Raw genomic sequence first — 17,223 nt, forward strand, 5'->3', positions numbered from 1 at the left:
GTTATGTAATCATAATTTTGAGCGCCACTGACATGAGACAGACTCTCCCTGTTTCCCTTGACCATGGTACACAGGAATTTTAAAAAGGGACTGGAAAAAAAAAAGTATTTTGGGTTAGCTGTTCTTGATTTTTAAAAAAGAGAATGCATGTGGTTATTCTGACTGAAGCGACTCTCAAAAGCAAAATCAGTAGGTCTCCAGAGCTTTCTCACACTTCTCCTTATTTTCTATGAACAGAACCACATTCTGATCTGTCTAAAGCAAAAGGGGACCCCATTATAAACTGCACTGAACAATGTCCTCTTCAAATCATGTAATAAGATCTGAGATAGCTGTAAAAGCTGGTAACCCTGCATGCCTGAGGGACCAACTAACTCGTCTTAAGTCTCCTTTAATGACTAACAGAAGCCTTTCTACCCTGGCAAGAATAAAATTATCTGTGAAACATGGGATCATTTGCCACTGTGGTGAACCTCTCAACTGCTGAACTTCTGTGCAGCATCGCCCATCAGGAGCCAATCACGCAACCAGCATCTATGGCTGTAACAATGGTGGCAAGCAACAGCAGGCAATTATCTGGCTCAGATTGCCCATTGAACAGTGGTGGTTCTGCTAACATGGGTAATACTCAGAGCAACAGTCGAGTGAGCGAGCAACAGCCTGAGCAGCAGAGGACACAGTCTGGGTTGTCAGTCTTACAATAGGTTTGATAAGAATGCATTTAGGGCTTAAAATGTGTAAATTTATGAGCCCTGACATTTCTCCATTAATACGCTTTGATGTCCCTTCCTGTCTCCGCTATATTGCTAATATTTTTCATTCATGCTCTCTCAACACATCGGCGTGTCTTTACCTCCTCTCCCGCTCCCTCTGCTGAGTGTTGGAGACAGATAGAGGGCGTGAAGGGAGGGAGGAGGAGCTGAGAGAATGAATGGATCCTGAGAGAGGAGGTGTAAAGCTGGGCCTGCACTCACAGATAGCCTCTCCAAAACTACCCCAGATGACAGACTGTCACAAAAGGATACACACACAAATGTTTGAATATACAGTGACATACACACAGACACAAGCATACAATGTATGAGGATCATGAGGGGGCAGGTTCCAGTTATACAAACATTTTAGAAGCAGAGTTGCTTTGAATCCAAGGCCAAAATAATGGCTGTTAAGCTGAAATGGATGGTGGAAAGTGTGAAAGGGTGAAAGCGAGAGAGGAACTGCAATTCAACCTAAGCCTAGGTCAGGTAGTTGCTCAATATGACCTTTAAAAGCTTGAAAAGCAATCCTACAGACTTATAGCTAATATAGTAAGCTGTAACCTGCTTCCTCTTTACGATCATTGGCCACTGATAAGTCATTTTCAATCGAATATTTAATGTCCTGTATGTTTTGATAAGAACTTGTTTATCCACGATTGCCATTTCAGCTCTGAAAACTGGTTCTTGCACTATTTACCCAGAAGTTAATCCAAGCCAAGATTTCCCTTGCTTACAGTGCAGTTTCCAAAAATGTTTCTACAACTAAACCTCCAATCTCATGCAGGCAAGGCAAGAGTCCTAATGCTGAGCAATGGCAGGTGCCAACAGTAAAAAACCAAAAGCAAACTGCTGCCTTCTCTTGCTTAACCTTCCTTTTTTTCTTCCTCTTCCTCCCTGTCCACTCTGCTGCAGGCGAACACAGTGGTGCAATGCTCCAACAAATTAGGATCAGAGTCACTCATCGGAAGTAATGTTATTACCGCAACCAAGAGCCAAGAGCAGCTGTACATATAATCACCACACTGGAGATTTGAATATGGAGAGACAGATATCCTATGGCGCTGGTTGTGTTGTACATAACGGAACTGCTATCATTATCTCTGCTGTAAGAAACCTCAGAGGAAAAACTGGGAATGAATAAGGAAATGGATTCAGTTGTTCAGTAAGGAAAAGACCAACACCGGCAATATAGGTTTCACTGGGTAAAGTTCTGTAATGTATGTGAAGCATGTGCCAGAGAGGACTTAAAGAAGACGTTTGAAAGTAACCGTGCATGCATGTGCATGTGCACATACAGACCCACTGAATGAGTATCAGCTTGCAGAGCACAAACCTTGTCCTTCAAGGACTCCCTGATGGTCTTACATGTCGGCTTTTACACATTAATGTGGAAAGGCTTGCACTCTTGACTCCAGGTCTACAAGAGATCGATCCCTTTTTGTACCTGAAGTGGCTCTTTTATAGTGTTTCATCAGAGTGCAGTCTTTTTATTCTTATTTTTTTCCATAACACCCTGGGCTGGACCCCTGGACACCTGCACAAACCTACAAGGGAGTGAGGTGGGAAAAAACATCAGGAAGCAGTGCGCAAAAGACTAATGCCTGCATCAGATCTTAAAATACTGCCATTTATTCATCACATGACCCAGACCCAGAACACGCTGGAGGGATTACATATCTCATCTGGCCTGGGAACGCCTTGGGGTCCCCCAGGAGGAGCTGGAAAGCCTTGCTGGGGAGAGGGATGTCTGGGATACTTTGCTACTTTCTCCCTACAGCTCCTTAAACTTGTGCGCTTTAATTTAAATTTGTCCATATTTCCAGACTGGCTGCAGTGTGTTTGTTGGTGTGTTGTGATGGTTCAGGTAATCCATTGTTGGGGAATGATTTAACTCTAGTTTTGGGTACAGTTGCTTAGTAGATTTACATGTTTGCCTTTCATATTTTTCGATTTTACATTGTAGCCATATGTTGAAGACCATATTGATTGTTGTACATGTACACACAACATGTTCTAACACCCAACTCGTTAAACTTAGCAGCTTGCACAATGGCCATAAAGACTCTGACACACCAGCCAACGGTTGGCCATTGGTCAATGTCGGGCCATCCTTATGCGTTTGTTGCCCTAGTCAGTGTGGTGTGGCCCACATCGTTGCCCCTCGTCTGCCTCTATTGGCTTTTTTTTTTTTTTTTTTTGGTCAGTTCGGCATATTGAATCGGTGTCTGCAATGGCAGAACCTGTCTGTGAATGAAATCCCCTGATTTGCAGTTTAACTCAGTGCACGAGAAGAGTAATGGAAGTGAGGAAAGTAAACAAAGAGCTAAGTCAAGAGGGAGTGAGACCAAAATGAACTTGTTGCACAATGTAAGATTATTTTGTTTTAGCCACTGAGTTCTTTAGCAGAAATGTTTCATGATGCTTTGTGTTATAGTTCACTACTGCCATGTAAATATGCTTCATTCTTGCAGCATTAGTTTGTGTTGCTAATGTGCTAACTGGCAAACTAGCATCATGTGCAAGATTTTGGCTGAGTTACATGCAACGTCAGGCGATGCAGCAGAGGGCCTTCGTCGCCGCTAGTTCTCTGAAGTCAGTTTGGTGTGTCTGGACCCATCTGCAACCCTCCCCTCTGCCCTGCTACAACTTTCTGTTCCATTATTGCTGCAGACAGGATTACATTGGAGTTAGCTGAAAGCCTGGGGCATCTCATTCAGACGCTGTAGGGTGCTTTGTGTGTCAGTAACAGAAGTCGAGGGCTACTGACCAGGCTGCTGTATTTGATGCCGTTGGAATGAGAACAGGATGAAACACATGAACCCTTAAATATATGAGGTGATGCTAGAAAGAAAACAAATAAAGAGAATGCCTTAATACATTTGAAAGTACTGCATAACCACTGGCACATGTTGTATAAATCTGAAGTACAGCTGCAACCTGGTTTCTGCAAACATGTCCTGCATCAAACCAGTTGGGCAGGTTACCAAAAGACACATTTTAAATGCTCTGTGTCTACATTTATACATTCATTTAGACTCCGTCACTGACAGGGGAGGTCTTCTTAAAAATCAAATTCAACTGTTTTGCAAAAAGAAAAAAGAAAAAGCAGTGATTGTTCATTTCAAATGTCTAAATGGTCAAGCAGCATGTAAACTATGTAGCCAGGTCAACAACTTTCTCAATGGAATAAAGTGTTCATATGAGTCATAATGCACCAGAATACAATATGTGAGGCTTTTTGTTGGAGTTTGTTTGTTGAAATTCATAAAATGCCTGACAAACGGGCATTCAGCAGGGGGTAGTGCCTAAGACAGAATTCACTCAAAGAGCAAACTTTTGGGTTTAGTGTTGAACACCTGCCTTCACCACACCAGTCCACACAAACAAACATCATTCCCACACATTGCTTCATACAATCTGGCTGTGTGCAGAGGTCTGGTTCAGCTGTACAGGCAAGCTAAACAGAGCCTAGTGTGGGAATCATGCTGCTTCTAATCCCCTTCCCGCAGCTCGCCTACTGTTTGTGTTTGCAGCACACTAGTTCCCAGGGGTGCAGCGTTTTATCATGCCCCCTCCCATCCTTGCTGCTACATGCGCCGCATGTGGTGGATGTAACACTGGGGAATAATTGGTGGTGGTATCTCCCTGGAACGCACGCGCTGAGCATTGGGGTTTGGCGCGCAGGGACGAGGTGACAGATCTCTGAGGCTGCTGCTTAAAGCATGACTGAAGGAAAAACGAGAAGAGGGAGGGTGAGGAAAGACATATGCACTGAAACTGTGGGATCAGAGCGGAGGAAACGGACCAGATAAAACATTACAAGAAAGCAAGATGGTGGCAGCAGTATCATCTCTAGCCTAAGGGCTGGAACAGTGTGCTTGGTGACTTAAGATTTATGGAAAATCTAGAGAAACCAGGGCAGTAAAAGTGAATGAAAAATGTTCACCTTCCCTTGAGGGAAAAGAAGAGGAGGATGAAGAGAAACGAAAAGGCAGAGGAAGGGAAAATGTGTAAGATAGAAAAATGCAAGTTACATAAAAAATGGTGGAAAGCTACAGGGGGACAACGGGGAGGAAAAATTAAAAAATTAATCTAAGAAAGATGCAAAAGAAATACATAAAATTGAGTGCAAGGATTTTCCTTGACGCAATATTTAAAACATCTATTTGAATATTAATTAAAAGAGGGCATTGGGGCGAAAGATGTTGAGCTTATATCATGAAATGTGGTTTCCAGTGTGGTTTGTGGTGTTGACTTTTTCCAAGCACGTGTTTTGGCAATCACATTAGTGTATGGAAGGTAAAGGACTTTTTTTTAAGTTTTGTTTGGCCGTCTTCTCTGTGTTAGCATTTTTGAGATTCTTGTCACAGGAGTAAACATGCACTCCAGTGTGGTTTTGGTGTGAGAGTGCAAAGTTGCATGACCTATTAGGCAACTCATAGTATATAAGTAAATTAGTATATGTAATTGCACATACTTAGATGAGTGTTCTATGACTTTAGCAATCTCAGAAACCACCGGCTATCAGTCTGATGGTGATAAACCTCTGGGGCCAATGGCCAATACTTGAGAAATTCAGTGTACCCAGCAGATACCCAGCCAAGACTTCCTCTTATGTGCGCCAGTCATTTCGGCTAATCTCTATAAACAGATATGAATGCAGATGTTTCTTGCAGAAAAGCTACTAAAAAGCTACATCACTGTCAACCAATAGTCAGTTGGTCCAGAAATTATATTACAGCCAGCGCATTCTATTTCTCCATACGGATCTTTTACCTGTAGCTGAAATGTGATTCAGAGACTCAGACTACAAACGCAAACTAGCATGCTTACGATACCAAAATCTTATCCCATTGCCCACAGATATTTTCCTATTTCTTTTTTCATATGCAGACATCTGTTTATAACTTCCTAGGAAGAGATCGATTTGAAGTGTTTTTCAAAAAATTCAAAATGGCGGAAAATCTATATAACCGTAAGTTATGGGTTCTTGAGGCAAATTTGTTCCTCATGAGGAGAGGCATCTCTGTGCAAAGTTTCATGTCTCTACGAATTAAAAATTTCATTCGGTTGCTATAGCGCCCCCCTTTGGCCAACTGATGTAATATTGCTTCATTCTCATCCTCCCATGACCCTCTACCACTGTGCCAAATTTCACATGGATTGACCAAGTCAGTGAGGAGAAAAACGTGGAACAGACACACAGACAGAGTTTTCGTCATTATATAGTATGATTAACTGAGGGGGGACTTTTAATATACAGCTTATCTTTGTTCAGTATAAATTTGGCCAATTTGTGAGTATCTGAATGATGAATAAAAGCCCTTGAAACTTCATTGTGTTGTTTTTGACTATTCCTAATTGTTGTCCTGTGCACAGTATGTCAAAGTTAATTATAATGTTTGGAAAGACTCCAACATAATGGAAAAGGTCTCTTTAAAAAGCTTTAGCCAACAGGAGACACAGATGAGAGATATTTACACAGCATCCCCAGATAACCTGGTGGTGTCATCTCCTTTAAAGGGATCTGTTTACTGATGGCGGGGGGTACAACTGTGCATGCTAATCGTCTCTTAATACAAACTGGAGAACATAAAAATGATAGGATGCAACTTGATTGTTTTGAGTCATCAAATCATTGTAATTACTTTAATTCTTAGGTGCCAACAGATAATTTGGTATCCCAGTTTTGGAAATGCCTGCTTGTTTATACAAATGTCTGCTTCTGTTGTGTTCTTTCTTCTGTTACCAACTCATTTTTGTTTTTTTTTTACTATCTAGTAGAATTGCTGGTTACACTGAAAGCCGACCAATAAGGTTGTGATGCTAGTGGGAATGGTCTTGTATTAATTCCTGACACCAACATGAGTGATGCACACATAAAAGAATAACATGTTTATCATGTCTTTGAGGAAAGTAATATTTTGGTTTTCATTACAGTGCTACAGCAGTTAAAATGATCAACTTTTCCTGCCCTGTCAGCTGGTGGGATATTTGGTTGCAACGGAAATCAATAATTTGCCCTTCTGTAGCAACAAAACACCCGTACAGGATGTTGCATGTAGAAAAACAAGTGTACAGTTTGATGTGGAGTCAGAATTATTGTAATGGACATTTCTACATCCATTACACAAAGTAACTCATTCTGTTGCCCTAGACTATAATACAAGGCTATGAATTGGTAGCGTAGGCATGCACCTAAAACCTTAAGTGTCTTTGATGCCATTTATCTGTGGTGCAACAACAAAGTAGACCAACAGCAGGATTCTGTGAAGGTGGATATGTGATTTTAGCATGAATTCAAAAGATAAACTGCTGTGAAATCCATCTGCAGATAGTACACTGTCAACTACTGTGTAAATGATTTGTACAAGGAATGTACGCACATTCAAGATCTTTTGGTACCTACTGTAACACATATACAGATTTCAGATTGCAGAAATTTACCATGAGCAATCAAGGTTGCATCTATCCCATAATGTAACTATGCAACAGAGTTGGGTCCATTTCTGGTTTTGCCAGTCTGGTCTGGTGTACGAGCTAAGACCAGTTTGATGTTATGCAAACTTGTATTGCATCAGTAATAATATAAGCTATGTGACAATGAGATACACATAGTCTGTTTAAAAATGGACCAACAGAGCCACTCATGTCTGATGGGCCTTGTGCAATTTATTGCAGAAACAAGCACCGGCAAATTGAAGGAAATCAAATTTCATTAGAGGTGGGGAAGGGGATGTTTTGGGGGGTGACAGGATGACATATGGCAGAGTTAAGCCTAGTTCACATTACACGATTTTCACTGCGATTTTGACGTCGCAGAGGATCTTGAGAGCCACCTTGGGTCGGAGGTGAGTCGGCAGATAGTCTGCCACAACGAGTCCTCGTGTGTGAACAAGCCCACGAGCAAGTGGGTCCATGTCATTGGTTCGACAGCCCATTGGTTCGACATCCCATTAGTCCGACTGTCCGCGGTGCTTAACGGCTCGCGGCGGGCATATGGTGCGCCGCGACCGGCTTGAGGCGGAGCAGGCTCACGGCTTATGTGTTTGTCACTTTCTTTTTCATTTTAACCCACACCATGATCTCTTCCTAACCCTAACCAAGTGGTTTTTGTGCCTAAACCTAACCAGACCTTAACCACAGGGCATCATGATGATTTCGGAACGGACTTCGGAACAATGACTTTAATATGGTCGGAACAATGGGATGTCGAACCAATGGGCTGTCGAACCAATGGGCAGTTCCCGAGCAAGTCGCCCCCTCTACTGTGACTGGGACTGGATATCTGGCATGCTAGAAAACTGGAGAAGGCTGACACGACTGACAAAGAGCATCAGCCAGTGAGAGGCGAGATATGTCCCACGTCAGCACGCAGGAGGACGGAAAAAATGTGAGGAGGACAAGCCAGCCGGCAAGCAACAACAATGGCGGCGTCCACAGGATCACGGGGAGCATGCTGTGTTTGGACCCAGGCTCTGGAGGCAGATCTGATTCAACACTGGGAAGAAAGTTTGGTGACGTCACCGTGTTATCTGGGCCTCTGTTGGCGAGGGCTCGGTGGAGAAATCTTGTGGTGTGCACACACAGGTCGTAACGCAGTTGGCGAAACTCCCGATGACAGAAACGCACGTCACCAGGTATGAACACCCAAAAGATTAGGATAGTCTCTGCGACGGAAAATCAGGGTGAAAATCGTGTAATGTGAATTAGGCTTTAGTCTCTCAAGAAAACTAAACATTTTGGATTTGAAGCTGACGAAATAGGTGTTCTAAATAACCGTTAGCACTGTTCTTAGCTGGACTTCTATTGGATGACTGTTTCTATTTATTCCAGCTGCTTGCTCTGAAAGCACTTCAATGGACAATTCAGGCTCATTAATGAAGTTGTAATGAGGTACTATCTAAATGACACCTTATTTCACCACAAAAGCCAAAATAAAGAGGCAGCTGGCTGGAGAAAGATCACAAGGGAGCTGAAAGCTTCTGGTAAATGACCATGGCTAATAACCTACTTGCTGATCACCACATTGTATTTCCAGTAAATATCACAATAGTGATACATATTGAAAACACACAAAAGGTGTGCAAGTAGGCTACTCACTCACCCATCTTTTAAGTGGTTACATCTCCAGTCTGATCTCTAACACACGGCTGATAGCTATGAGGTGCATATTTGAGAGATTCAATGTGGACAGAGGGTTCCAATTTAATACAATGCCACCATAGCCTGTATAAAATAATGGACGTAGCAGATGCCCCACAATAGTGGGTACTCAGGAGCGGCTGCTGATTCAAGTATGCTAACTGGTAAAATACCGGCCCAACCCTACAGTGTGAGACACCTCTTTTTTCTTTTTGTTCCGTCCAGATTCTATGTCATTATTCATGCCAAATGAGGTCCATTTGCATTGCGGACTATACTATTTTTTTCACAGCAGACATTCTGACTTCTCACATCAGGAAAAGCACAGGTATTAACGATAGCTCAGTTCCATTATGTTATTCCAGTGAGCCAGCATACACAACACCAGGGCCTCCCCTCAGTGGAATGCAGCCATCATTACTGTTATTAAATGTACCTTTTGCTTTTGACAGTGCAGTATGGATGCTTTGCTTTTCCAGCTCTGAAATGTCAAAAATGTCTGGTGTGGGAAAAAAATGCCTGTAATCAATCATTTCTTTATGAGCTATTTGTGACAACTGAGAGGATCCATAAAGACAGGAGGCAGAATAAAGTGCTGCATGACTTGCTGTCATTTCACCAGAACATGATTTCCCCATGGGGGTCCATGTAGCACCAATAATGCAGGATGACAGTCGCCGAAACTGTCCAATGAATGAGTTACCTGTCAGTCTAGTTGACTTCACATTTCCTTATTGCTGCAGTCAGTGTGTCAGTGTCTGTATAAGCTTTATAAATATAGGTGTGAAAGCAACCGTGTCTCTTGTCATTATTTACAATACTACAGTCACGGCCTGTAAGTTACAAACATTTGCATCCTTTGAAATCCCTAACTTGTAATAAAAAAAGACATTTACAGTCCCTGTCCTGATCAATAGATGAGACATGAAATGATTTTAAGAAAGGCAAAACTTCTCTCGCTGGCAGAGCATCACTCAAGACAGTGAAGTAAGATGTTAAAAGGAAACTGGAAGCAGTGGGAGAAATGCACTGCCATCAAAAAAGACTGCAACACAGTAAGATAGAGACTGCATGGTCTAAAATGTATAAGATGAATGCCCAAAAACACAAAGCAGAAATCACATTAGCCCTTCTTATACAGGAATTGTGCAAATTTGCAGGAAAGCCCAATCAGTCTTTTTTCAGCATTGGCAGTATAAAAACAAAATCGGGGAGGGCGGAAAATTGCCGCCTACCTACTTTTGTTTATACAGAATGCGCCTTTTTCGGGGCAATGGGGGGCGTGAGCAAGTAACAAAACGTGTAGCTCAGCGCGTGACGTAAACAGTGACGTGGGAGGGAAGCCGCGGCTAGTCAGGCGCCGGTAGTCAGGCGGTGATTCTCTCGTAAATCGGCCCGTTCTTCACCGTCCCCGTCATCTGATGGTTAATGGCCTCTTTGTTTGCGAGGACAAGGAGGGCGCGCAATTCCTTGTCTCCCCAGTTGCTCATCTTTACAGTGTCTGTCAGGTTTGCGTTTCCCTCTTGCTACTAGCTGCTCGCTAATTCCTGCTATCAGCTGTTTCCTGTTTATCCACCGCCAGTGGCTCGCACATGCGGCGTCATCAACAGCTCCTCCCACAACTCATCAACAGCCCCTCCCGTTGCAGAAGGCCACCTCGGTCTCTTTAAACTAAAAGGGTTCTGCCAATATGTCTACCCTACGAGGCAGAAAACTGGGCGCCTCGGATCAACTCGCCAATCCACCTCTGTGTGTATAAATGCTCGCAGCTGGCCGGCAAATCGGCCCAACATTCGCGGAAAATCTGGCAGTGTAAAAGGGGCTATTGCTTTATACAAACAAACGGGATAGGGTTAAGGTTAGGGTCACGGGTAGGGTTATGTTTTTCAAGGGCTCATTTGATAGTGTATAATTTATTTCCCAAACATGTACATTGCCAAGCTGGGCAGATTTTGAAGAATAGTAGTTAAATGTTGCTCTTAATTTGTCAGTTTAAGTGATTTCATTTCACCAGCCAAAGGGTTTTGGCTTTAAGTCAGCAGGAACATTATGACTGTGTGCCAAATTTATGACAGGGTAATTTCAGCTGCTTTATTAAATTACATTGTGGCAATTAGCACAACTGAATTGTGTCACTGTTGTGTCATTGTCAGCCACGTCCCAGGTGATAGCCTGTGACTAATAACATGTCAATATTTAATGTCATGTTTCATATTTAACACTGACATGATTGGCCATGGTAGCACAATAGACCATAGACTGTCGGGACGGCAAAGATAGCCGGGGCCAAAAAAAGGGATTTGGAACATGGCCTTTAAATAGACCCATGGTAATAATAATTAAACATTTGAACTTTTAACTCATTCAACCATGCTTCATTTGGAAGCTGTAGTTCGAACATACAGAGAGACTAATAATAGGCTTATGATTAGGAAAACACATTACTGGGAATGAATAAGCTTCTGTTCCCAGTTAATCCCACATATGGGTTTTCTAAATTTGGTGTTTACCCATTCTGCTCTAATTTGTACTACACTGTTTTGGTCTGTTCTGCAAATCACTACGCAGTGTAAGATGTATGTTTAGGAAGGAAACATGTCACTGTTCATATGTATGAGTCCTGTGACAGACAAAAGGGATACAATGAAGGGAACAGGAGGCCCTCACCCTGCCATGACGATGAAGAAATCCAGTCGGTTCCACGTGTCCCCGAGGTAACAGTGTCGACCAAAGATTCCCAGGGCGACCATCTTGATAACCATCTCCAGGGCAAAGAAGATGTAAATGAATGCATCAAAAGCCTGTCAGAAAGACATAGGGAGACAAAGAGACAAGGTGTCAAGAATGGAGGAAGAGGAGAATGTCATCTCTCAGTTCTTTGGGCACCACAAACAAATAGCCATTCATTGCCATTGGAGGTGGAGACCGAAACATCAGAGAACGACTTTTATAAACCTAAGAGGGTGACAGTGAAACTAAGCAAAGGACTTTACATGAGAAAATATATATTTCTGTAATTTAAGTGAACCAACTTTTTCAATCTCAGTTACTACCTAAGAGGGAACTAATGTTTTTTGACCAACTGGATCTGGATGGACCGTATTTATTTGAACACGGAGTACACGGACGTACACGGATGCAGAGCTCATTGAAACTGAAGAGCGGACGAGGAGAGAGAGGGAGCAGCAACAGGCAGAGGAACAATCCAGCTAAAGGTAAACACAGACGTTCATTTCTCCTTTCCGTTATGTTGTCGGATAATTATACTAACAATCCGAGCCTATCTGTGTGAAAAAAATGCACTTTTAGTGGACGTATTTTGACGTTGTTTGACGCTGTCTGAGTGCCCTATTATTTAATATAGTGCGCGCTCACTAGCCCAGCCCTAGCTTCAACATCCTATTACTCATTCAGACAATAGCAGTTTGGAAAATAGGGCCCAGGTTGAAAAAAACATTAGTTCCCCTTTAACTAGGACAGGGTAATATCCGGTTGAGACTCCACAAGAAGGTCTGAGATGAATCTAATGCGGTGTTTACATTGGACATGGAAACGCCGCAAAGCGTGTAGATTTTCTATGGAATGCTACCTGCTTGCTTTCAGCGTCCATGTTAGCTGATTAGGCTGTCCACACTGGACGCCATGCTACTGCTGACGGGCAGCTGCCTGGCCGTTCACAATTAACAAACTAATCGTAGCATTTCTCAACTTATGGCCACAGGCCAAATATGGGGCCTGGTGGCCCACTGACCATTATCTAATTCACAATCAAAATAAATTGAGCTTGTTTGTCCAAAGAAATGTGCCAAGGAAGGATTCCCCACACCCCTCAACAGAGTTCCAGGCTAATCTGTGAATGTCCTCAAATCATAGAGACCCCCATGCATCCAGCCTATTTTTAACGTTTATTCTTTTTTTTTCTTATAAATATAATTACTTGTTTATTAAATGGGCCCTTGCTTCCTTTCATTCTGCAGAGGTGGCCCGGGTGAAGCAGGTTGAGTATACCTGATTTAAGAGCCCTAACCACATCATTGCTTTTATCCTGCAAAAATGACTATATGCATAGGGTTACCATCTATTGGCTTCTAAAGACTAGTCATATTGTCTCAGGCTAAGAAAGGAAATGCACCCACAAGAAGACATTACTTTGTGTTACATAAGGGGACACCTGCAAAAAAGGCTGAGAACCAATGTAATAAAACATTTGATGTAGGACTTTGAATATGATTTGATTGTTGTAACAGGTTTCCTTTTTTTTATCTTTTTAAAAATGTGTGTGTGCAGAAAATAGTACAGTAGACCAAACAAAACTGCAGCAGCAAATGGATTGCTCTGAATGTGTAGCAACATGCTCATTGAAGAGTCATAACTTGGAGTCAATGGGTCATCCTGCCTGCTGTCAACAACACACAGTAGCAGGGGGAAGATGTTGTGTTTGTTTGACTCATCTTTATCAAACGGGCACTTATGGCCAGTGCCATGATTTGTGCACGAGATAATCTCGTTCCAGCAACATGAACATGGGGCTGTCCAAATCCTTAATTTATCAAGTTTGTAAGGAGCCTCGAGTGCACTTCCTGCAGACTAAAAAGTCTGATACAGTTACAAAATTCATAGCTTTTGCCAGTTACAACTTATAAGGTAGACATAATTTTGATACAAAAGACAAATACTTATTTTAAGGTGTACTATGCAGGGATTGTTGGTGACTGTTTAATAGTATTGCAGGCCTCTACCTGCTTGGCGTTTCATCTTGCTATGTTTGCATTTTTTCTGCACTGTGTCTGTAAATTTCATTGTTTCCAATTGGACGCGTGCCATCTATTAATTAAGTCTCAACCCTACATGTGTGCTGTGAAAAGGAACATCCCAATCACAGCAAAATAAGAAGAACCTATCATAAACTTATCATCCTGACGTGACGTGAGCCAAATGATCTGGCATGATTCTGGCCAAATTTGGTTATGTGAGGAGAAGCAATTATTTTCCAAGCTGGTTGTCTGAATAACAGGGAAACAGTAGTTTGAGTGACAGGAAACACCTCTTAATGTGTACTGGAAAGCTGAAGGTGTGTCAACTAATACTGCTTGTTTGACACTATAATATGTCATGATATACCAATTTTTTGTCTTTCTCATGTGTAAACCTTCAAATTTCCAATCCTATGCATTTTCCTCACATACTACCCACTTTCCCTCTTTATTCTACAACAAGAGCAAGGACTCTGCAGATTAATACACTGCTTCACACTTCTAGTGGGTCATAAGTGATGACTGAGAGAGATGACTTTAGTATGAGTCTATACACTGTTTGTCAGGAAAATCCAGGACAGAATAAATTTAAACAAATCATTAAAAAAATAGATAAATCTTGGCATTGGTCACTGAAGTCATTGATCTAAAGGCCTATCTCATTTTGCATTTTATCTCCTCAGTGTCCAGCTCCCTTTTAGAGTGTGTCTGTAACAGAGCTGAAACAATTAGAAGATTCCTTGACTAGCCAATTAATTTTCAGTCGATTGATTAATTACTACCACAACAACAATTCTGGTGATTTATTAATTAAATTCAAGTGAAAAAAAGACAAATATGTGCTGGTTCCAGCTCCTCAAATGTTTCTCTCTGTCTATATTTATCTTGAGTTTTGGGCTGTTTCTCACCAAGGAATGTGAAGACACCACCTCAGGCTCTGGAAAATTATGTTGCACATATTTCACTTTTTTCAACATTTTACAGACCAAACATTAAGCAGTTAGATGAGAAAATAATTGGCAGATTAAGCAAATGACTTTGGCTAAATTTCCAAGAAATCAACTCAAAGGCACCTGGGGGAAGAGGTGGGTGATTAACGTGGAGTGTTTCCAGCAGTAGCGTAGTGAAGGTAATCTGTGATCCTGTCCTGCATCTACTTATATGAGGCATACTGAGCCAAGACAGAGTAAACTTCTCTCTTTCCTCCGTTCCTAGCGTGTCTCCCTCCTGGGCATCTCTTCCCCTCCATGTTTCTTCCACACCTTCCTGCCAATATATTACTGCTGCCTGTCTTCCTGCAATCATTGTATCTTCTTTCTCCTATGTTTCCCTGACAATTTAATATCTGGATCTCTCTCTCTCCAAACCTCCTTCTCTCTATTAAACCTCTATTCGCCCCCCTCCTCCCCAGTTGAGCTGTTTGCCCTAAACGCTGGGGTAATGGAAAATAATTTGTTTGAGCAGTAATCAGCGATAAGCCCCACATCGACATCCCCCACCTCACTCCCAGCTTTAATCAAGCATCTAATTAAAAGAAGAGAGCAAAAAATCCAAATAAATCAACGATCTCAGCTTGCTAATGCATGTTATTGCTGTTGTGAGCAAAAAGCCTAGATTAGCTGGTGTTCTTTTCTGTGTATACAGGGGGATTAGAGATGAACTGACGCGCTTGGCGTTGCCTGTAATTTGATTTTCAGAGGGAAGTACTGCAGGCAACACGATCTGAATCTGAACCACTGATGTGAATCTTTGTTTTGTCACTTGCCCCCCGCTGTAGAGAAGCGTCCTACTCAGCAGTCCTGGAGGAGTTTAGAGAGGCAGGACTCGCCTGCTAATGTGGAAGAACGGTCAAAGTTTGCAACCTTGACCTTTGTCAAACCGGAAAGATGGACGAGGTGCTACCTTTGTAAAGTTCGCTGAACCGAGGAGGATGTAAACTAACTAAATGTCATAAAAACATTCCTCCTCTGACATTTCCACAGATCTTGTCTCACACCTCTCACTCTCTTTTTGTTTTAATGCCAGCCTTCTCGTACTTTTCCTCTTTCATGTCTCTTCATCTCTAAACCTCTGCTCTTATTCATTGCTCTCAGTTTTTTTTTCATTTGCCACTCCTCATCTATCAATCTCAATTATTTCTTTCTTTTTCTTTATTCTTTTTCTTCTTTATCTGTCCTTCTTTTTCTTCTCCTTTTTCTGTTCAATCTTTTTGTTCTTTGGCTGGTAAGAAAGTGTAGGAAATGAGTGTATTTTATTTTGAGTTGCAAGTACAGCTCGATTCATACTTACATTTTAAGGCTGATACTGATATTGGAGAGTTCAAGAAAATCTAATATATTTGTCCATATTATTTTTTTCCACAAACACATCATATTGACAAACAGACTAATCTACAGCCAGCATGCTGACCGCTTATAATGAAAATGTTAAATCAAAACAAGCTATTAAAGTCCAAGGGTTAACAAAATAGTTAAAATTAATTAATTTATCTTTGCTGTGAAAAGGTGCCCCATGCACATTTAAAAGGGTAACTTGCCTAAACAAAAGACAAAAAACAGGACTAGGAGTAAATTATGCCTATTTGTGTGTTGACTTAGGCGGGATTTATACTTGTGTGTCAGCTCTATGTAGAGCCTACGCCATTGTGAGCATTTATACTTGTGCGATGGTGTGTGTCTTTGTCTCTCTGCAGTTACACCTCCAAACACTAGTCAGCGGCGGAGAAATGCTGTAAAGAATTAGTTGATTCAAAACACACATTAAATATGATTGAATAGTGACAATTTCAAACACAAGTACGCAAATTGGCTCCATTATAACTCGCAGCATTCACAGACAAAGCATTTGTCTTTTGCTGGACACATTTTCCCCACAGATACAACATGCTAATATTTTTAGCACAAGCCGATGGCATTTTACATTGTATAAATTAACCTAGCAGCTAGCGGACTTTTCCTCTACTCATATGAAGCCAGGGACAACAGCAAGATTTAACAATGGTAACATTACATTTGGTTCCATTACAACTTGCAGGATTCTCTGACAAAACAACTGTCTTATACTAAACACGTTTTCCAAACAAATATAACATGCTAACGTTATTAGCACAAGCCTATGGCATTTTAGATTGTATAGATTAGCCTAGCAGCTAGTGGACTTTTCCTCTACTCATATGAAGCCAGGATAAATCAGACACAAGACTTTAAATGTTATTTTGTGGAGGCTTTATTATCTACACAATTTATTGTTTTTTATCTGTGAAATTAAAGTAAATAAAAGCTTTGTTTCCACTGAGGGGGAAATGGTTTCAGTTTACAAAAATAAACAGGAGGTCTGCGTCGCTGTGACATGTATTTACATATCTGGGGAGGTGTGCGTCAGGTTACAGTGTAGGGTATGGCGTAGGTTATACGTCAGCTCAGAGCCTACGCTGTAGGTATGGCATCAATTCGACGCAGAAGTATAATTCCTACTTCAGTGGGTGTAAGAACAATTAAGAAAAGTTGATCTACAGGAGGGCGGCACAATGGTGTGGTGGTTACCACTGTCACCTCACAGCAAGAGGG

General features: G+C 41.7%; 1 protein-coding gene across 1 annotated transcript in view; it reads right to left on the bottom strand.

The window, feature by feature from the left end:
• LOC126390636 (voltage-dependent T-type calcium channel subunit alpha-1I-like) overlaps positions 1 to 17,223 on the bottom strand; it is a 334,551-nt gene that overhangs the window by 260,138 nt on the left and 57,190 nt on the right. The window contains exon 3 of the mRNA XM_050045029.1: positions 11,571 to 11,704. Coding sequence (XP_049900986.1) covers positions 11,571 to 11,704 — 134 coding nt within the window. The remainder of the gene's footprint in view (positions 1 to 11,570; positions 11,705 to 17,223) is intronic.

The sequence above is a fragment of the Epinephelus moara genome, chromosome 5, assembly GCF_006386435.1.
Source record: "Epinephelus moara isolate mb chromosome 5, YSFRI_EMoa_1.0, whole genome shotgun sequence".
NCBI lineage: Eukaryota > Metazoa > Chordata > Actinopteri > Perciformes > Serranidae > Epinephelus > Epinephelus moara.